The 22,397-nt window shown below is 34.4% G+C and overlaps 2 protein-coding genes, 1 long non-coding RNA gene and 1 pseudogene across 5 annotated transcripts; 3 read left to right on the forward strand and 1 right to left on the reverse strand.

Annotated features, from left to right (window-relative positions):
* The first annotated feature begins 707 nt into the window (after positions 1 to 707).
* Positions 708 to 1,820, forward strand: LOC129297544 (probable WRKY transcription factor 43). Its single transcript, XM_054935874.1, has 3 exons — positions 708 to 947; positions 1,115 to 1,253; positions 1,513 to 1,820. The coding sequence occupies exons 1-3, from the start codon at positions 722 to 724 to the stop codon at positions 1,634 to 1,636; spliced, it is 489 nt and encodes a 162-aa protein (XP_054791849.1). The 5' UTR covers positions 708 to 721; the 3' UTR covers positions 1,637 to 1,820.
* Positions 1,821 to 3,470: 1,650 nt separating this feature from the next.
* Positions 3,471 to 6,514, forward strand: LOC129297546 ((S)-coclaurine N-methyltransferase-like). Of its 2 annotated transcripts, none has more exons than XM_054935875.1 (8): positions 3,471 to 3,763; positions 4,133 to 4,241; positions 4,861 to 5,085; positions 5,168 to 5,267; positions 5,367 to 5,477; positions 5,652 to 5,792; positions 5,958 to 6,016; positions 6,140 to 6,514. In XM_054935875.1, exons 1-8 carry the CDS (start codon positions 3,577 to 3,579, stop codon positions 6,330 to 6,332), a joined length of 1,125 nt encoding a protein of 374 aa, XP_054791850.1. In that variant the 5' UTR covers positions 3,471 to 3,576; the 3' UTR covers positions 6,333 to 6,514. The 2 variants fall into 2 exon arrangements, with proteins under 2 accessions (XP_054791850.1, XP_054791851.1); XM_054935876.1 differs by having other exon boundaries at positions 3,474 to 3,763; positions 5,652 to 5,735.
* A 77-nt stretch (positions 6,515 to 6,591) lies between these two features.
* On the reverse strand, positions 6,592 to 9,054 carry LOC129297547 (uncharacterized). Of its 2 annotated transcripts, none has more exons than XR_008590214.1 (4): positions 8,624 to 9,054; positions 8,402 to 8,486; positions 7,320 to 8,320; positions 6,592 to 6,856 (listed from the first exon to the last, which is right to left on the reverse strand). It is a non-coding gene; the product is annotated as an uncharacterized LOC129297547 (long non-coding RNA). The 2 variants fall into 2 exon arrangements; XR_008590213.1 differs by having other exon boundaries at positions 8,172 to 8,320; positions 8,624 to 9,046.
* Positions 9,055 to 18,847: 9,793 nt separating this feature from the next.
* On the forward strand, positions 18,848 to 22,329 carry LOC129297545 (aminopeptidase M1-like; annotated as a pseudogene).
* The last annotated feature ends 68 nt before the right edge of the window (positions 22,330 to 22,397 follow it).

Here is a 22,397-nt window from a genome sequence, read left to right on the forward strand (position 1 = left end):
TCAGATCAAATTATCCTCAGAAAAACGGGAGGCTTCGAGATTCAATATAGGAGTCTATTATAAGAACATGTCTCAGCAACAGGTTTATTGCGGATTCTTTTCGTAAGACAATGGAAGAAACAAACTTCTCTCGGACATATCATTAATCTTTGGGAGTTATAGTCAAAATCCTTGTTCTAGATTCGTGATGCTCCCACATTGTAATAAATTCAGAATTTAAAATAAAATAAGCTAAAAAAAAAAAAGTCGAAATCTAAAGACACATCTCTCCACATGCATATATGTCTGAATTATATAAAGCAGGGGACGTCATGCATAGACTCGAGACTAGAGGTTCGAGGAAGGTTGCATATAGCCATAAGGAGCTCAAAATCACCATACCATCACTTTTCGACATGTTACTTCTCCGTCGGGAAGGGTTTTGTCCAACCACGAGACCCCAAGATCCCATTCCCATCTCTTGAAAAAGTCTTCTTCAAGTCATCTTTGGCATACCTCTCACTCCGCTTCCACCCCATCAAATTTATCTTTACAAGAAATCACTTGTGTGTTGTCCACGTGTCATCTCAGCCTCCTTTTATCGTTGAAGCTCCTATTATGGTTCATAGGAAGGTCACCATGAAGCCGCCTCTCTCACTACTGTGTGGCTATATTTATATGTTGAGTTTATAATATATGAGCAGTTGCTTGACCTCCTTGTTTCCGTCCCAACCATACCAAAATGTCTGATAGTAATCCTCCAAGACCACCAGATTCACCGGAGAGCGACTTCACAAACCAGTATCCTTTTGCTGAGGTCTCTGAATTCTTCAACTTCGAAGACGATGAGGAACCCGAGCAATCAATAATGGCTCCTGAACAAGTCCCGAATCAGCAGGTCTGTCAAACCAATGAAGTAAGTGGATTTGGGGGAAGTACTGCCAACCCTTTCGAGGGGTCATCTAGTAGTAAGCGAAATTCCTCACATGATATCTGCATTTATTTGAGTTTCAAGTTCTCATTGTGTGATATGTACAATCCACGCAGTACTCCAGTAACCAGTCTCGAAACTTTCTTCAGCTTTCTATTTTTAATTCTCAGCGCGCTTATTATAATATCTGGTCATGCGCTTTAGGAGACATTGGCAGTAGTGGCGAGATCAACATCAAAGACAGAGTCGCATTCAAAACGAAGTCAGAGGTAGAGATTCTGGACGATGGGTACAAGTGGAGAAAATATGGGAAGAAGAGGGTGAAGAACAGCCCCAACCCGAGGTACACACGTATATGCCTGCGATGCTTTTTTTTTTTTTTTTTTTACAGTGGCATGATGATGAGGCCTTAGAGTTTTCAATATAGAGGGTTCGTTTTCATTATGTGTGTGCGCGCGCGCGCGCGCTCCGTTGCTGGACAAAAACATGCACTCGCGTGCGCGCGCAGCTATATCACAGGCACAACTCCTTTTTTCACTATGTATTTATTATGTGCATGGCTTCGCCAGGAACATGCTCATGCTCATAGAATGTGATTGCAGGAATTACTATAGGTGTTCGGTGGAGGGATGTCCGGTGAAAAAGAGAGTTGAGAGAGATAAGGATGATTCAAGGTATGTTATAACAACCTACGAAGGTGTACACACCCACCCAAGCTTTAGCTAGCCCTAGCTACCTACCGACGGACCGGCGGTTTTAATTTGTTTGCCACCATGTCTAACATGCATAGCATACTGTGGCATTCGACACTATTAGTATTATATGTTAGCTAGGGTCGGATTTTTCTCTTGTATTACTCACCTTTGATGATTATGAAGATCAAAAGGCTTCTGGTGGGTGGTGCCATGTATGTTCCATTCCCGTCCTAGAAGCTATCAATGATAAGAATTCCAAGATTGAATCACATTGTATCAGTTCTGAACTACGCAGGAGCAACGAGCGCCAAATGAAAAACAATAATACCGCGAATCAGTAGGAAAAGATTCAGAGATGAACGTTATAATTTGAAATCTATTTGACCAAAAAAAAAAACATTCCTTCTATTTGCGTGCGCCAACCATGATGAGGGAAAAATGCTACACTTGTCATGAACACAAAGTAAATAATAATTAAATAAAACGAAAGACAAAATGCATAATTCTCCCCAAAAATAGTAATTTTTTTTTTCATATTTGAATAGTGATAATAATTTCTCTCAATTTCTTCATTTCTGTTATTCCCCGCTGATCGCTCCGTAAAGATTTTAATCTCACTTGGATCGGCTGATTAATTTCTTGTTTACTTCTCTAAACTAAACTGGTGGTGATAATCTTGAACTCAATGATTAATTAAGAACGTTATTACACGAGAAACAATTCAACCGTAGTGAAAGCAAAACTACTCGTGTATATATACGGCAGCCTTGCTGGCAGCATCAAGGGAAAGTCAGATTCAATATGAACATAAGATTTTAGTATGCATAAGAGATGGCCCCCCAAGATTGAAAGAAAACAGAGTCACGAATAGAGTTTATATCCTAAATTTTCCTAAATAGTCTGCCAATGTAACTATCTTTAGGGAGAAGCAGGCAAAATTTACTAAAATCTAGAAGAGCATGCCAAGCATGAGCTTCTGATTCAATCAGGAAGCACGATATCAGGTTTTTGAATGTGGTCATTTTCAGATGTCAGCTCTGTTCCTTTACAGTGTGACATTACCATGTGAAGAAATGCCCAACGGGGTTCTACCTTGCAAGTTGCAACTCGCCAATGTTGCTTTAATTCTTCATCTGACTGTAACTCCAGAAGAACTGGAGACGTAAGTAAGGGCTTTGACATGACTTGCCTAAATTAAAATTAGCCCACGTGACTTACCTAAATTACTAAACATTTGTATGCAGTACTTTACACCCCTGCAACGTTTTATTTTTTTATTTTTTGGTTTTTTTAATTTTTATATTGAATAAGTACAAAATAAATAAATGTACTAAAAATGAACTTATCTTTATGTTTATTGCCTCTCTCTCCCTCTGTCTCTCGGGTTCACATATTGCTTCTCTCTTTTACCACATGATATCATACTGAACGTCAGTTAAGCAGACAAATTTTATGGTTCACTTGCCTAGTTAGATGCGTAGTACACTAACCAAATAGCCGGTACTCGTTTTGGCTGAACCTTACTTTTTTATGGCCAAGGGAGCATATCTATTTGTCATCAATCGTAAGTTTCTGGCCTTTGGATTTATTGCATATTAAATGGCGATGACATTTTTAGAATTTACTTATTTATTTTTGGATCGCCTTCTTTTATTATGAAATTAAATCAATGATTGAAATTTACTAGAGACAGATGCAGCCAAAAAAAAATCTTCCAGCAAAAATAAGGATTGAGATATCATTATTTAGTAATAATAATTTTATTATTTTTTTAAATTAAAAAACACACAAGATAATTTTATCCAGAGATCTTATCTTAAAAAAAACTGGTTATCAAGATGCTTTCTGCCAGGGTGACCATTATAAGTCTGTATAAGAAGGTAACCGAAGAAGCACATTAATTCAATACAGATAAGAATCGTCATCTTCTCGAAGAGTCCTGACAGGAGAGGGGGAATCCACTGTGCTCCCATGGAAGCAATGATGCAGCTATCTTACGACGCTACGGTGAAGATTATGTTACGCTCTTTGGAGCGGAATTTGCTCCCTGACGTTGTCGTCAGGAGGCTCACTCGTTTGCTCTTAGCATCTCGCCTTCGCTCCGGCTATAAGACCTCCTCTCAACTTCAACTCTTCGATCTCCTTCATTTTGTACACTGTAATTCCAGTTTTCACTTCTTTCTCTCTTTTATCTTCTTTGTTTTTCGTTTCCTCTTGTCGGCGATTCACTTGTGCCTTTTTCTGCGCAATATCTACTTCTTTATATAAGCAAAGATATGGGTTGCGGCTTGTGATCCTTGAGACTAAGAAGCAGCAATTGTAATAGCACCTAGAAATTTCACATTACGAGTGTTGTGAGATCTATTAAGTACTACAGATGGAGATGTTGCTATGTCCAGAAAATTAAGAACTAGTGGAAATGAGTCTATATCTCTGCAAATGGAGTGCTAACATACATTGTTCCAGAACTTGGCTTCCTGCTACCATACATCGTTTGAAGATGAACCTAACTGTGTTTTTCTTGCAGCTTTGAAGCAGATGCCTATCGCCATCGACACTGATAAGCCGAAAGTTCAGCATTATGAATTACCGACCTCTTTCTTCAAGCTGGTTCTCGGCAAGAATCTCAAATACAGGTATTTTAATGCATTTCTTTTTCTTTTTCTCTTTGACAACTTAGTAATTCATTCTAACCTCGTATCTTTTCCCCGCTTTAGGTTTATTAGATTATGAAATGTCTTTTTCAGTCGAATCCTCATTAAGGAACGATGACATGAACGACAGGCAAACCTTGTCATATAGCTTACTCCCCTCCCCCCTTTCTTCTATTTGCCCCGGGGGGGTGGGGGGAACTGTATTACTGTTAACTATATTTATTAGGTCTGAACATAGAAAAATTAGAATAAAATATCCTTCATCGATTTTTTTTTTTTAAAATATGAATGATGAAATTATGAGAGATAATTTAAGAAATTTGTAAAATGTTCATTAAAAAATATGATTTTACTTATATAAAAAAAATAAACTGACAGGTTCTCTTACAAATAAAAATGGAGGGAATACTTGATTATCCCTAATCAAGAAATTTACTGTATTTATTCAAGTATGTGTGTGCAGACAAAACTCTAGAAATATAAATGTATACGAGATGTAAGTCATCATCATTACACAAATTATCAACATGCAAGTCTGTGCTATGTGCCCAAAACAGAGGGTCAAGGTTGAAAACGTGCCTAAATGAATGAGCTCTTGCAGTTCTTGTTACTTCTCTTCTGCGTCAAAGACACTGGACGATGCTGAAGAAGCAATGTTGGAACTATACTGTGAGAGGTCACGCATGAAAGATGGCCATACCATCCTTGATGTTGGATGTGGCTGGGGTTCGCTGTGTATATACATTGCCAAGAAGTACAGTAATTCCAGAGTTACAGGGATATGCAATTCCGCAACGCAGAAAGCGTATATAGAGGAGAGGTGTAGGTATGCTGCGTGATCGGTACCAATCTTTTGCAAATTAAACAACATATGATGACTCAAATTCGTTTCCCTGTGCTCTTTTCAGGGATCTTATGCTGCAAAATGTGGAGATCATTGTTGCAGATATCAGCACATTTGAAATGGATGCTTCTTATGACAGGATATTTTCGATAGAAATGTTTGAGGTTGGACTTCGTGCTTTATGTCATGCAGATAGTTATGAAGGCGCGTTTTTATAATATATATATATATTGATAAACTTGATTCATACCTCCTTGACACAGCATATGAAGAATTATAAAGATCTACTCAAGAAAATAGCCGGTTGGTTGAAGGAAGATGGCCTTCTATTTGTTCATTATTTCTGCCATAAAGCATTTGCTTACCATTTTGAGGTGAAGTTTATTTCATGATTTTTCTTTTTTCTTTTTTAGAAAGTTTATTTCATGTTAAACAACTTGGCCTCTCTTGGTCTCTGCCTGTATGGACATTGCTTGAGATATAGATAAGACTTGTAAAGTCCCTATAAGATAATTCGTTGACCTTTAGACTCCGTAATTAATAAACAGGACAAAAATGAAGATGACTGGATTACTAAGCATTTCTTTACTGGCGGAACAATGCCTTCTGCAAATCTACTCCTTTATTTCCGGGTAAGCTTGGCATATGCAAGTGCAACTGGAGCTAGCGGATTCGCTGACCACCGAATTGTAGTGTTTTATTTTATTTTATTTTTTAATTTTGAAGTCAAATTTCACTTACTCATTAGTTTTTTTTGTCTTTTTTTGGAAATTAACAATAACGCCTGCCAAATTATTAATCCTGATCCCTGGGTTTAACCCACCTCTGAGTAGGTTTTTCGTTGATGTCCGCAGGATGATGTTGCTATTGTCAACCATTGGCTTGTCAATGGTAAACACTATGCAAAGACGAGGTAAGAATGAACTGTATAGCTCAAAAAATTTACAGCAATTCCAAATCGTACTACATTCTTTTTGATTAAAGTTTAGTTTTTAGTTTACGGTACTCCTGAAGCAAAAACAAATTTATCTTGCAGCGAAGAGTGGCTCAAAAGAATGGACCAAAACTTGACTTCCATCAAGCCGATCATGGAATCAACATATGGCAAGGATTCTGCTGTAAAGTGGACTGTCTATTGGAGAACGTTCTTCATAGCGGTCGCAGAACTATTTGGCTACAATAACGGTGAAGAATGGATGGTTGCACATTTCCTATTCAAGAAGAAATGAATTTAAGCACAAATCAAATTTTCCTTCCGTTTATCAGAGCATAAAAATGCCGAAGAATCAAAGATGCATATTCTAATGACTGTAATTTCATGGATTCAGACACAAGTTCTTTTGGCCCCCATTTTTGTGCAATCTCATGACTATGATAACCAAAAAAATATAGGAGCACGTGCGATTTATGATATTAGTTCCACTAGTGCCCAATGAAGTCGTGTGGCATAATATTCCTGTATTCATCTAAAAAATAAAGCTCAGAAAGTGGGAACGACTAGTATGATTTTAAAATCTCCGAAACAGACTTTTGCTTTTTTCTTTTTTCGCCTAACCACAATCGAAACTTTCATACAACTTCCTCGTGAATCCACCATCATTTCCTTTTCCTCTTCAGTAGACCATGGATTAAATTCATCAAAGACCAAATCTCCTGGAACTACAGCATTCAAAACAAATACCTAATACAAAGGTAGCAGGACTCTAAAATACATCATTAAAACTTGTCGTCCCACCTCCAATCATCGGCTTACCTGCATGAAAATCACAAATTCAAAATTAGGACCTACCTCTGAAATCTACCGCTTTGTTTAGACGCTTATTAAAATGCTGATTAGGAACGCATGGTTTTCTTCCCTCGGTTGGATAATAATCCATTTAGTGCAGTCAAAGGCTAACGCCTCAGGTGAGGTGAGGTGCCAATCGCTTAATGCAAACTAGAGGTCCAATGCCTTAATAGCACCTTTCAGCCTTGAATCCACACAGCATTTTGAAGACAAAATTCCAAGAAATACAGTATGGAACATGTTGCCAACAACAAAAACAAAGGGTTCCAGTTTGTTTAAATTTGTATGACTAGATAAAAGGAACATCTTGACTATCTTTAGATGCTTGAGTCAGGTTTAACATGTATAAACTGGTCATACTCCAGGGAGATTAAGACAATTAAAACCATGCCATGACCATATATAAAGGGGGGGGGGATTTAGTGATTACTTTTCTGGTATTCAAGACACAGAATGTTCATGGGGCTGAACTTGAGGTCATGTTGCAAACAATTAAGAATGCCAACCATTTTCTTTCCCTCTTTCTTTTGTTTTGGGTTGGGGTGGGGCTTGACTACGGCCAGTAAATCAATGTAGGAGAAATGTAGGTGCCATCTGCAGGCTGCAGCATAGTCATACCTGCCTAGAGCTTAACACCGTAACATTGACATCCAACTCTGTCACATACCTGGCAGGAACGAAACAACGACAAGAAGCCTGGTTTTACAGAACCTAAAATCATACCGCAGCTAAACTTGACACTTCACTTCCTTCTATTTTTTTTTTTTTTTTTGGGTTAAAGAGATGATTCATTCCTCAAAACAGAGGATACAAACAAGAGAAACTAAGTCAGCAGCTTCTCAACATTCCTTCTGAAGAGTTGATGCTTTTCCTTCTTTCTTCTTCTTCTTTTAATAGGCTCTATTCGTAAACCTATTTTTATTACTGCAAGGATTTCTCCAATTTATATATGAAGAGTTCAGCTTGAATGGCTATAATTTGACACAATTTAGTGTCAAAAACACGGTTTCAGCAGCAACCAATAAACTCGGGCAAAATTTCTGAATTTTTTATACAAGGATGTCAGTGCTGCTCAACAAGCCATGATACTTCAAAAGCCGAGCCCTAATATCTTATAGACTCTTCATTAAGTAAGATTGAAGCATAAATAAATAAAGATTTAACAGAGTGACGATCCTTCCTTGTTTGCACTTTCTAATAAATGCATGGCTTCCGGATGGGCATCATTAAACGTCGACAAAATTGGAGGGGGGGTAACGAGTATAATGATCCTGCAAGTTACCTTCGTCCGGATAATTTCTATTTAAGTCAAAAGATATGTTATTGTGATGCACCAGAAGCAGCATCTTTCCCTAAATCGTCATAAACTTTAGAACTGACAACGCCCTCAGCTTCTAAGAAGCGACTCAGATGTTTATCTTCCAAATTTTGCTGTAAAAAAACAAAGAAATAATGCTTAGATAGACGAAATAATGAAAAGCTTAAACTTTTAAGCGAAGTAATGGATCCTACAGAAAGGCAAGCTCTGTACTTTTCCCACTCGGAAAGACATTCTTCTTTATCCCACTGACCCTTCATGAATTTCTCGGCGTACCACCTTCCTTAGAAAAATCTAACATTAAAGGGAGACGAAGAACAGAGCCAAATAGGGGCATGAAGAGAAACATCGAAGAATTTTTATTTTTATTTTTTTTGAGATCATGAAACCTAATCAAGATTACATAGAAATGATACCTGTTGAAACAACTGTGGTATGCATCTCGAAGTGGGGCACATGGAGAGGTTGAAGACGAAGAGCCTCTCTTCTGTCTCATAGAGACAACAAGTAAAAGAACAATCACGGGTTTGCCCGTCTAATAACCGATCGTCCGAATCAACGAGAAATCAAAACCTATCGTCGGCGTTGAAGCACGCGCCTCTCAGATTGCAGTGGAAGCCACCGAACATGTAAAAGCGTCTGCGCTAGCTTGCGGATTCCCCCTCCCTACCTTCTTTTGGTGCTCAAGAATTGATTTTATTTGTCATTTAAGGCCCAAAAAAAAATTAGTATATGTGTTTTGTGGTAATTTAAAATTTTAAGAGAATTGTAATAAAAAGGTTAAGAGAATAAAATTGTGAATGAGTTCTAAATAATGATAAGGGAGAATTGCTCAGAAAAGCTTCCTCAACATATTTAATACTAAAAAAGCCCTTAAATTTGGAGAAGAGCCAAGATTTTTTGGTGTTATTATGTGTAAGTGTTAAATGATCAAGTTATCTACACAAAATCCTCTCCCACTCCCTCCTCTCCTCCCATGAGATTCTTGGCATCGATCTACCACAACTCTATGATTCTGATGATGGTGATAGGTGGTTGTGATTTTGATAGTGACAATGACAAAAAAAATATGGTAAGATATTAGCTTTGAAGACGATGGAAGAATGAGTCTAGAAAGTTCAAACTCTAATAATTTTTTTGCCCCTAAATCCTGCGAAATTGGATTGTTTAATTTAGCCTTGTGTCTTCTCTTTTAAGCATCACCCCGCCACCCACTCATTGTTGTAACTGAAAGGAGCAATATAATGAAGCAAAGATGGAAATTAGAAGCCATAAAGAATTTGGATCTCATAGTGTAGACCAAAATCTTTCTGAAGATTCCATTTAAGTTTTGGCCAAGTGGACTAAAACAGGAATTCTTCATCTATGCTCATGATCAAAAAGATTATTACATATTCTAGCAAGTTTGCTTGAAATTTTCACCCAACCACATCCTCATTATCTATTTTATAATTTATTTGTTAAAAGGAGAAGAATGTCAAGTGTCAAAAGGCATCATAAGGCATCCCACATCTGCCATGAATAGCTAGAAATTAGAACAAAAAGGGAGGCCAAAATGATTTCACCAATTTAATGAAGACATCATCTTTATCTTTTTGCTTGATAGTTGTTGCATAAATCCTCGCATTTTGTAAAATATTTTTGTTTTATATGTTCTTTATAGGCATCTATTGTCAAGTTTACATGACCTTAGGAAACAAAAGAACGGAGGAAAACAAAAGATGCAGAGAGTACAAACTAAACTGAATAAGATAGGTTTGAATTAGTTGTAATATTGTGTCAGGTTTGGGCTTGTGTCAAACAACAATGAAATTAGTGAAGATGTAGTAATTCCAAAAGATTGGCTTTCATTCTAGTAAGTATATTCTTTAATTTGTAGTTGTAGACTTGTAGTCATATTGCAATTTTTGAGTCATGAGATAGCTTGGTAAGATAATTATAGTGGACATGTTGTTGCCATGTATATCATATGTTAAGAAAAGGAAAGAGTTATGTTGACTAATTATTCTTATTTGTATGCATATTCATTGTAGTTACAATTATAAATGTGACAAGAATATTGGAGAGCAAAGTGATCATTCTTCTTGGAATAGAGAGAAAAGATCAAATAAAAGACTAGTAGTGGGATGGAGTCAAGGTAATGGTGAAAAAAGTAGACTGAATACTCCCAAAACTTTAAGGTATTGGCTTCGCTGTCATTAACAATAGAGGGCCAAGCATTAAATATGGAAGAAGGGGCACAAGCAATGCCTCTCTTTTGACAAATTATATATCGTATCAATAAAAGTTAAAGGAAGAAGTTATGAGGAAGGGGAGAAAGAGAGTAGAATGGCTATAAAAAAGAGAAAATTGCATTTTTTTTTTAGTTTAGATGATTTGAATAAGTGTTAATGCAATATGATTTTGAGTTGGCCAAAACCAATCAAAATACAAGGAGTGGGAAGATTATTGTTTGTTCCACCAAATGTTTTTTTTAGTGTTTTTTTTATTTTCAAGAAAAGACATTCTATTAAAACAAATAAAAGAAAATGATTAAAGCAAAAAGGGCTAGTAGTTAAGCAAAACTACAAGCCCAACACAGACTCAAGGAAACAAAAGGCATAACAAAAACAAGACAAAAAAAAGTACAAGAGAATGTAAGAAAAGATGACAAAGAAAAACAAAAACAACCTAAGAATAGTAAGACAATAAAAAACCTAAGATATTTTCAACAGGAACTACGAGATGATGTGAACATTTGCCTAACACAAAAGACTGCATGAACTAGCTTCAAAGCTAGATCCTAACGTCATTTTGAAGCTCCATGAAAAAGAGAGTGAGTTGAAACTCAATCAACTCTATGAAGACTCTCTTGTAGGATTTGAAATACCATAGCAATGCATGTAATAGCTGTGAAAAGAAAGGATTGTCATCGACCAGAACAAGCAAAAGGTAAATTGAGTCTAACACAAACAAAAGAAACCTAGAAAAACAAAGACAAAAAACAAACAACTCAAGATTAGGGACCTTCATGCAGTTGCTAAACATAAAAGCCCTCATCCTAAACATGTTTCTTTTTTAAGAAGGTTTTACCGAGTGTTTTTCATTGCTTGAGTTAGGTTTGTTATGATAGTTTTTTTATTTGAACTTGAACTTGTTGAAAAGTCATATTTTATATATACTTTTATCCTCTTCACTATATTTTTTATATTAATGAATTGTGATAGACTAATTGAGATTAATTATAATATATTTTATTTTATTGGTCACTTTGTATTTTGTGAGAATTTATGGATTAAATCTTAAAAATTATAATTAAATTCTCAATTTAATATTTTTCACACATATGGCTATCTTTGGGGTTAAATTGAAGATCATTAATGGAGATTTGTTGGGTTTGAAGTGAACTCAAATTTATTATCTCAAATTGTATTTTTCTCTTGAGTAAAATTGTGTAAATTGCAAGTTGGGTCATTAAAGGTAGTTTTGTCTTTTACATTTTAAAAATAGGTTTATGTTATGGCAAGCACATGTTGTAGCATCTTTTGAATTAGGGTGTGCGTAGTTGGAAGGTTGGGGAAGGGAGGGAAATGGCTCTCCTCCCCTCATTTGGTTTAGAAATTTTGGAGGGAAGAGAAGGCAAAATTTTCCCTTCCTTCCTTTCATTTTTGCTCTCTTCAAATTAGAGTTTTTTTTTAGGAGAGCCAAAGTTTATGATTAACCTATCCTTAATTTATTATTGATATTCCAAGAGTGTCCAAATAAAAAAAAATCATTCTTGCACTTGTGAGAGCCTTTTTCTTCCAGACTAAGTCATCCAAGCTAACAACATGCTTCTTCTTACAAGTCGACTCACCTAAGCTAGCAATCTCACTGTTGACATCATCATGGCCTGTGGACCTCGCTTTCCTAATAGAGCCACGGCAATTTACTTCCCACACATATGGTCAAAGTGTAGAGCTAGAGATCATCCAAAACTCCCACTTTTATGCGCTTGACAATGAAGGGGATAGACTAACATGCATGAGTAGAATGAAAAAAATATTAAAACATTAAAATTAATTGGAGAATTAACAAATAAAATAATTCAATTTTAAAGTTAAAAAAACTGCATAGATTTAACATAATTAAAAAATATAAAACTTAAATATAAAGATATAATGGTAAATTAGTTAATACATCCCCTTCCCTCCAACAAAACTAAACAACGTAACATTATAACCCTCCCCTCCCCACTCCCTTGAACCAAACACAACCTAAGAGGGAAATAGATAAAATGAAGGGGAGGCAGAAGGATTTTGGAGAAGAAACAAAGGCACGCATATGGCTTCTTCTTCCCTTTCTCTTTTGTTTCATCTTTTCTTCTTCATTTCAACCACAAGACCTTGATTTCCTCTTGTACTTGGTGACAAGTGTGTGAACCTAGAGCTATAAATGGAGATCTTGAGCTTTAATGGCATACTGTTTTAAATTTCACCCTCTCCCCTCTTCTTCTTCTTCTTTTTTTTGCTAAGTTGCTGTGTTTTTTGCTTGGCCAAATTTGGCTTATGATTTTCACGTGTTACTTGGTAAATTGAATTACTATAGATGTCTAATTGATTGATTAGGGATTTAGGAGATGTTAGAGAGAGTAAAATGATTGAAGTGCTCTATTTTACATTGATTTCCAAATTTCATTTGCAAGTCATGGGTGCATTGTTGAGTAGAGATTTCACAAGCAATTGCTTGAGCTTTGGATGGTGATTCGAAGAATTTTTGTGGAAATCTTCTTGCTATAATTTCAAATTATATCTGTAAAATGATGAGAATGTTGAAGCTTACACTCTAAGGAATTAGCTTGTAGCCAATTGCAATCTTTAAGAAATATTAGTTAAGTTCTTATTTAAGTTTCTTAATTTATCTTTTTTCTTGTGACCTTTAACTTGTTCAAAATTCTCCCTTTTTTAATGTTTTAATTTAACGGTTATTTTATTTATTAAAATCCTAATTTAATTGGTTAAGTTCTTGGTTCCTTGAAAAATGACCAAATTCCTCTATATTGCAAATATTGAAAATTAGTTTTATTTTGATGCTATTCAATGGTAGTGTCACTCATGTAATTGAATATCAATGAATAAAAGAATATTAATAAAATCATACTAGCAATGCTTTCTAACTCAAATTCATTGCTATTCTCTAAAATTAAATTTTACATTATACTTTCATTCCACTTAGTAGAATAGACATTGTGATTTCAGAATATTTATTAGTGTTTTTATGAAAAATGAAAAAATTTTAAAATATCTATTTGTATTTTTATCAAAATTGAAAATTTTTTCAGGATATCTATTTGTGTTTTCATGAAAATTAAAAAAAAACAAAGGCTATGATTCATTTTTGTCTATGTTTTTCAAGAATATCTATTTGTATTTTCATGAAAATTGAAAAAACAAAAGCCATACAATACCTTTTTGTTCACATGCAATGAGCTTTCATGATATGCAATATTTTTCCCTTCATATATAGCACTGTACTACAAATACAAATTTATTTCACGATATGTAATGTTTCTTTTATTTTATACAACTACTCTCCAATAATATGCAATACTCTTTTACATATGTGACACTGTCTAGTATGATATGTAACGCTTCTTTCATTATATGCAACTACTTTCTTAATATGCAACTCTTTTCTGCCATATACAATATTCTTTCACATATACACATTTCTTTTGCAATATATAACATTTCTTCCATTATATGCAACATTCTCCCACACACGTAGCACTTGCAAATATATATTTTTTCAACATAGTACAACACTCTCCCATTATATGTAGTGCTCCCTCGTCATGTGCAATAATCTTTTGTAAATGCATATTTCTTCCATGATATGTAATGTTCCTTTTGGCATATGCATGACCTTTCATATATGCAAGAAACTCTGATAAATACACATTAGTTGCAACATTTTGACATTGAAGGATCTTATGTGACATATTATCACTGAAGAACCTTGTTTAACACATTAGCACCAAAAAACCTTGTTCTTTAACGCTCAATAAATTATCACTAAAGGACCTTGTGTGACATATTGACAATGAAAGACCTTGCCCAATTTTTTTCTTTTTCTTTTTACCATTGAGGGTATTTAAGTTATATACCCTCTAAAATTATTGATAGCTAAGGACCTAATGTCTCAAGTCATTTTTAGCAATAAATATGCTAGTAAAGTATTTCTGAATAATTTTCCTTAATGACTATGAAAAAGATACTAATATCTTGTTCGCATGATTTTATCAGGAGCATTACTATTTCATCATAGTTGTAAAAAAAGTTGATACTAATATATTTAAGCATACTCCTTTGATCCTATTTATAAAATAGATAGAGAAGAAAAAATTCGGTCTTATTTATAAGGCATTTATCAATTTTCAATGCTATTCTTAATATTTTTACCCTTAATTGAATAAAAATATCAGTAATTAGATTTAAGAATATTTATTAAGGGTAAAGGTTAAAACATATTAAATTTTAAGGCAAATTTTTCTTTATTTTAATGAAACATACTGAAAGCGACTTATAAATAGTGTAGTAGGGTGTCTTAAATTAGCGCTTAAATCATCACACAAACATATGCGGAAGCATGATAAAGGAAACACATCACAACATAAGAGAAAAATTTTACCTTTTATTTTCTCTCTATGCCCTACTCCACGATATATATATATATATATATATATATAATATAACACTTGGCCACTCAAACCCTTCCATAACTAGCAACAGGGGGTTAAGGTCTCAATTACATTTATCATAATGACAATTACTTAGTCATTATACTCTATATATCATATATTTATTAATAGCTCATCATATGTATGAATTTTTCTTTTCATTTATATATGATTAATATCAACCACTCACCCTTAAACAACAAAACACAAAGGGAGGCCATAACAATATTCAAATTCTCAAATCATGCATATAATAACTATTTTCACTTGCACAAATATTTTAACTCGTTAATATAAACACAAGCATTAAACAACATTCTCAATGGCCTAAAATATATTTTCACCCAACACAAAACTCATAATGCAAATGGATCAATAATATATTATCCTAATTGACAATATTATAAACTAAATACGCATATCAAAATAAAAAGAGCAAAGCCTACAGAAGTTATAACTATCACTTGGCCTAATGCTCCTTTCCTCTGCTCTCCTTAAATGAGCCAGCTCTTGTAATATGTTAAAAGAAAAGGGTGAGTACAACCACTTAATAACTAAGGTACATCTAAGTTATACAAATATAGATGATAATTAATTATAAATGCAAGTGGCTAATAAATTCATCGAGGCAACCATGTAAACAATCACATTAAGAATATGTTAATCACATTAATATCTAACTCATGTGAATAATCTTAATAACAAAATTAAGTACAAAATTGGCATGATTGCCCGTAAATACTGAAAATTCATACAAAAATTGCACAAATGGCCACATATAGATTATTTACATATTTATCACATATTCTCATTTTCACAATTACAATCATATTTTCAACATAGCCATCAATCACTGAAATGGCATGATAATAATAATATGCATGATCAATCTCTTCCTTATATCCTCCCTTATTTCCTATGACATGAAATTCATGGGCTAACAATTAGAAGGGATCATCCATGTGGTGAGACTACCCAAGGCCTTAATTATATTGTGAGGGGCTATTAGGTCAAGATTACCTTACTCATTTATGAACACAATTTTTCCCAAATTGCACACTATGGGGTGTCATACTCAAGATTAGCTCTATCCAAAACTCCAGGTGGACTAGTAGGGTTAAATCCATCAATAGGAACAATACTACAATACCTTACATGATAAGTAGTGACTATAACCCCTAGGAGTATCGATTAATAGCCAAGTATCATATGAATTTTACACAACCGCTAGCTTCTTTACTAAGGCGAACTCCCGCCATATGATCATACTCATAAAAAATGTATTTAGAATAATTATCTAGTCTTAAAATATAAAATGTATTTCATATAAAATATTCTATCATAGAGCTCTATCTCTTAAATTAGCTCTTATCGTCGGTGGCACTCTCGCTCTATTCTTTTTCTTTTTTGCACTTCTCTATTGCATGCACGAAAATATGAAGAAGGGATCAGGACAAATGAAAAAGGTATTGAGTGTGTTTTAAAATGGGTATGGGTCCCACATCTTTTCCTCGTATCTTTATATAATAATAATAATAATAATATATATACTAAGGACCTTTTTTTAAAGTGAATTCAGTGACTATCTTTTTTTTTTTATTTAATGTGCGCGCACACACACCAGCGTCCCTTCTCCCTTTCTTTAATTTTTTGTGTGTGTATCAAACACACATAACCATCCCCTTTTCTTCTTCTTCTTTTTTATGTAATAATAATGTTATTGTTGTTGTTGTTGTTATTTCTATTTCTAAAAAAATCACAATTCAGGATTTACAATTTATTTTAAATTAAATTCAATAATAATTCTCTAATTAAGATTATTTATCTCTAAATATTCTTCTAAAATTACATATTTGTCTTTGATTGACTTAATTAATCTTAGACTAATTTTTAGGATGTTACAAATAAGACCAAAGAGAGTATGCAAGATCTTTTGTTATATACAAAAAATTTGCATAGATACACATTAGTTGCAAATATTTTGACATTGAAGGATCTTATGTGACATATTAATATTGAAGAAGCTTGTTTAACACATTGGCACTAAAGGACCTTGTCCTTTAGCACTCAATAAATTATTATAAAAAAACCTAACCTTATGTGACATGTATATAGTGAAAGATCTCACTCAATCTTTTTTTTTTTTAACCATTGAGAGCATTTAAGTTATTTACACTATAAAATTATTGACAGCTAAAGACCTAATATTTCAAGTTCTTTTCAACAATAAATATGATAGTCAAGTCTTTTTAATAATTTTTTTGATGGTTTTGAAAAAAATACTAATATCTTCCTCGCATCATTTTATGAGGAATATTACTATTTTATCACAGTTGCAAAACAAAAAAGTTGACATTTGAGATTTCCTACGTGGAAAGAAATAATTCAGTACTGAAAATTAATCACAGCCAGACACCTCAACTTATTCAGAGGAAATAATAATCTGGGACCAAATAAAGAAAGCAATAACACTTTAGGACTTTGAGATTTTAAAATAATGATTATGAAAAGGATACTAATTTTTTGCTTACATCATCTTATCAGGAACATTACTATTTCATCATGGCTGTAGGAAAAAAAAAAGTCGATACTTGATATTTCTTCATGGAAAGGAATAATTCAGTCCTTAGAAAATTAATCACAGCCAAACACCGAAACGTATTCAGGGAAATGACACTAAAGAAAGCATTAACATTTTAGGACTTTGAGATTTTAAAATATTGATTAAAGGCCTTGATTCTTTACTTGCATATCGCATTAAAAAAGTTAATTAACAAGGAGGCATCTAGTTAAAATTGAAAAAACTAAACTGGAATTTTTTTAAAGCGGTTGTCTAGAAGCCTGAATAAAGATCGTTTTTAATTAAGTAATTTTTTGTATTCATGTTTCAGATATTTACAACTTACATACATATTTTTAACTTTGACTTTTGATATTTCTTGAATTGGAACATAAATATGAAAATAATATGCTTAATTTAAAGACATTCAAAATCATATTTTTATAAATTCCAACTTAGGTTTTCATTTCAACCTTTTTTTCTAATTTCCAAATCATATTTTTATTTCAATTTTAGCACCCACAACTTCTAGAGTTATAAGCCAGAATATTTTTATCAATTGATTTTTCCTTTTTGAAAAAAAAAAGTTCTCCAATCCTTATACTTTCAAGGAGTTTTTCTTTAGTCCTCATAATTTTGTTTTTCTTAATCGAATCCTTTCTCTATTACGATTATTTGTCCCTAGAGAATATAAAACTAAATCAAAGATCGATAGAGCTCAATAACTGCCTTGAAAAATGCCAAGGCGACTGACTAATGGGATGGGAGCTGATGTGTTTAATGACCAAGCAAATGACTAACAATACAGGTAGATGAATTATGAGTTTTCACATAGTGGATGCTTGCTAGACTTTGAAACTTTGACAACATGTTTGAAAGAGTGTAAAGCATGAGAAGGAAGCTACAAAGTTCTCAAAGAACCAAAAAAAAGAAAAAAATGCAAGGTTGACTTTTAAACAAATTTAAGGAAGATGAATTTTTGAACTACAAAATTTTCTTAGGTTCGATCTAAGTATATGCTGTTGTTTTTATCTCCTTATTGTCTTCATCGCATCACGGGGAGATCCATGTTCAGATATATAAGCTTTCAAATATGGTGACGATGCCGTCAAATATACCCATGAGTTAGGATTTCAAATATACCCATGCACTGCTACAACAGAAACTTCATCTCCCAACTTGGAGATCGGATTGGAAAAATACTGAAAGTGGATTTTGAAATTTTTCATAGTATTAGTTATCTAGTATTTTAAAAAAATAGTTTGTGATTAAAAATTTATAATTTATTTTAAAATATATAATAGTTTAAATTATTAGATGCTATTTAAAAAATAATCTATAATTAAATTTACTATTTCATCTAAAAAACAAAGGTTCCCCAATCCTAGACTTGGGGCTGGAAAGCCACCTTAAGACACTGCATATAAATTGGGTACTCGTTTGCCCAGGGCTGTCACCGGAACCCAAGTGAATACCTCGCTGTTTTGTCCGTCACCTACCAGCAGAAAGAATGGATCAGTTCAAGGGTCAGCCTCGTCTTCCCAAATTCGCTGTTCCGAAACGATACGACGTAAGGCTCCAACCTGACCTCGTCGCCTGCTGCTTCTCTGGCTCTGTCGCCATTGACCTCAACATCGTCGCCGCTACCAGTTACATCGTTCTCAATGCCGCTGAGCTCTCCGTCAGTGACGATGCCGCATCCTTCACAAACCGAGATTCCTCTAAGGTATCGAGTCCTTTTTTTCCCTTTTCAAAATCGGAAGAGAGGGGTTGCTTATGATGGCAGTTATACTATATTTTAGAGCGTACTTCGTGCAAGACTGTTAAAAAAAAAATTGTACAAGACTTTCAGGGGCCAAGTATGGTGCCGGAAGTTTTACAAGTTTGTTTTTCCCCCCTCTGGACTCATAGTTCACACTAGCATTGGTCGATGGGCGAGTGTTGGTCAACCTTTTCTGTTCTATAGCTTGTTAATTTTTTCCCGAGCTCTTCATTCTCCGCTTGGTGGGATAAGCTTTTTCTTGTTATTGTTGTTGAGCTCTTGATAAAGACTCTGTCCTATTGAAACTTCTCTCTCGCATTCGAACTGCCATAAGATGAATAGAGCTAAATTTTACAAAAAAAAAAAATGTTTAGATCCATGGTTTCTGATTCGGTGCTCTCTCACGAGAATCTGGATGCACGAACGGATATTGCATCTACGGTAAATGTCGCTAATTGCAACTTGTTAGAAGGTTAAGCGCGCCTTCCCCCACTTTGAGCATTTTGTAGTAGACAAATGGACGTAATTGATTTTGCTATGGTAAGACTCGCTTGTTGGTTTATTTTATCTGATTTTGAGCTAATGTGGTGTTGATTGATAACTTTGCAGTTCTTGCATCTATATTTTTAGGCTATGAGAGGGTGAGAGGATTTTTAAAACTTTGCAGTTCTATTGGTTGTTGCTGATGTAGAATGAGAGGATGTCTATGCAGGTTTTCAAGCCTTCAAGAGTCGAGCTGTTTGAACAAGACGAGATTCTGGTATTAGAGTTTCCAGACACCCTGCCGATTGGGTTAGGTGTTTTGACTATTCAATTTGAAGGAACCTGAATGATAGAATGAAAGGATTTTACAGAAGGTAAAATTGTTAGGCATTTTTTTATTGTTTTTGAAGTTTGTACTGGTACCCAAAAGCTCAAATAAAATGATTTGACAACTTGAACTCTGCTGCACTTTGATTACTGATTTTTTCTTTTTTAATCAACTTTGTTGATTTTGCCGAGTTCAAAACTTTCCAAGATCAAAGTCCGTGTCTTTTACAACAAACCATATAGCACATATGGTACAAGATTTTTATAGTTATTACACTTTTTCAATTTTTAACCTGGAAACTTGATGGATGTCAATTTACAAATGCTTTTCTGTCGTAAACCAGTATTTTTTTTTTAATAATCCAGCATATATTGAAAATGGTTTTGGGTTTTCTTTTATCCTTTTGTAGCAAATATGAGCATAATGGTGAGAAGAAGAATATGGCTGTTACTCAGTTTGAACCAGTGATGCCGAAAATGCTTTCCTTGCTGGGATGAACCTGCTTGCAAGGTCTGTCTGTGTCCCACCTTCTAGAGTAAACACACCTTTTCTAAGCATTTTGATGGGTAGAATTTTGAATTTTGGAACAAAAGTGTAGGGTTTCAAGTAAATAAGCCGTCCTTTGGTTCATTGCTTAGGTGCTAAGGCCATTTTAGGTGGGGCAGGCTTGATGGACTTTTGGTTTTTTATTGTGCTAACAAATGAAGAATAGTTTGATTTTGGGCACACTATTCACAGGAGGTTGACCTTGCAGGCTACTTTCAAGATCACATTGGACGTGCCTTCAGAGCTCACAGCCCTTTCCAACATGCCAGTCATTGAAGAAAAAAATAAATGGCAATACTAAACAGTTTCATATCAAGAATCGCCAATCATGTCTACATATTTGGTTGCAGTTGTTGTTGGTTGTTTGATTTTGTGGAAGACCATACCTCTGATGGTAATATCATGCGCCCTATGGGACTTGAGGTTGTATTAGTCATTTTTCTTTACTGCAATTTAACATTCTTACAGGGGTGAAAAACGTCCGAGTTTACTGTCAAGTTGGTAAGGCAAATCAGGGGAAGTTTGCACTATATGTTGCTGTGAAGACATTGGAACTATTCAAACAGTAAGTTTGAGCTGTTAAAATCTTTTTTTTTGGGGAAAATCTAATAAAAACCACCCCTGAAAAGTTGATTTCCCTGCAAGTTTAATATATCACTCAAAACTTTTGGGACTATTTTATTCCTGATCTTAAAATTTTTGTGTCCATAGCCTAAGTACATCAATGAAATTGACGTGGGGGGGGGGTGGGGAGAAGATACAATAACACCCTCATGACGGGCTTCCACATATTCTTCAATTAATCTATTTTCATGATTTGATCTTACACTGCAGTTCAGTCTAATTTTATGTTTCCAAAGAAGTTTGGCATTCTAAAGGTAAGGCAAAGAAAATGATTAATTAACATGAATAAATGTGTGCGTGAGTGCGTGCGTGTGTTTAAAGAGGGGGATTTTGTAATCCATCTTAAATTACCTGTATGATCCTATAATGCATCAGACTTTTTCAGGTTCCTGTTTTCAATCCATTTTTGCTGTCAATAATCAGATCTTAGGTTTACGAAGTCAAGTTAGGTGGATATCTTGGATTACATGAAATGTTGTGGTAGTCAGTTTACATTGCTAGGTTTAGATGGCCAGGCTGCATCATTTGTCATTCAATACACCACTAATATGATAACATGACAGTTATTTTGAAACCCCTTACTCTCTGCCAAATTGGATATGATTGCAATTCCTGATTTTGCGGCTGGGGAGCCATGGAGAATTATGGTTGGTTACATATCGAGAGACTGCTTTACTCTATGATGAATCAGAATTCTGCTGCTGCCAATAAGCAGAGGGTAGTTTGCTTATTTTCAAAGTTTCTTTATTCATTGTGGTAAAACTAATTTTGATTGCTAGATGTTCAATTGTAAAAAATTTTCTGTGGTTTCTGTTAAGGTGCTACTGTTGTAGCTCATGAATTGGCTCATCAATGGTTTGGCAATCTTGTTACAATGAGTGGTGGACACATTTATGGCTGAATGAAGGTTTTGCAACATGGGTAAGATTTATAGCTCATATGTTTTTTTATCATTGCTATCATAGTGTCTCATTCTTATTCTTCTTCTTGATGATTGGTGTACTCAGGTTAGCTATCTAGCAACTGATAGCTTGTTTCCTGAGTGGAAAATATGGTCTCAATTTCTTCATGAACGACTGAGGGCTTAAATTAGATGGCCTTGCAGAATCCCACCCCATTGAGGTATTTTAAAATGCTTCATTTTATTTGTTTGGGCTTCACATTCTATAGGTAATTTGTTGTTTAATTTT

Source organism: Prosopis cineraria, unplaced genomic scaffold (genome assembly GCF_029017545.1).
Source record: "Prosopis cineraria cultivar Desert tree isolate PC_DT_omini unplaced genomic scaffold, ASM2901754v1 PC551, whole genome shotgun sequence".
Taxonomy (NCBI): Eukaryota; Viridiplantae; Streptophyta; class Magnoliopsida; order Fabales; family Fabaceae; genus Prosopis; species Prosopis cineraria.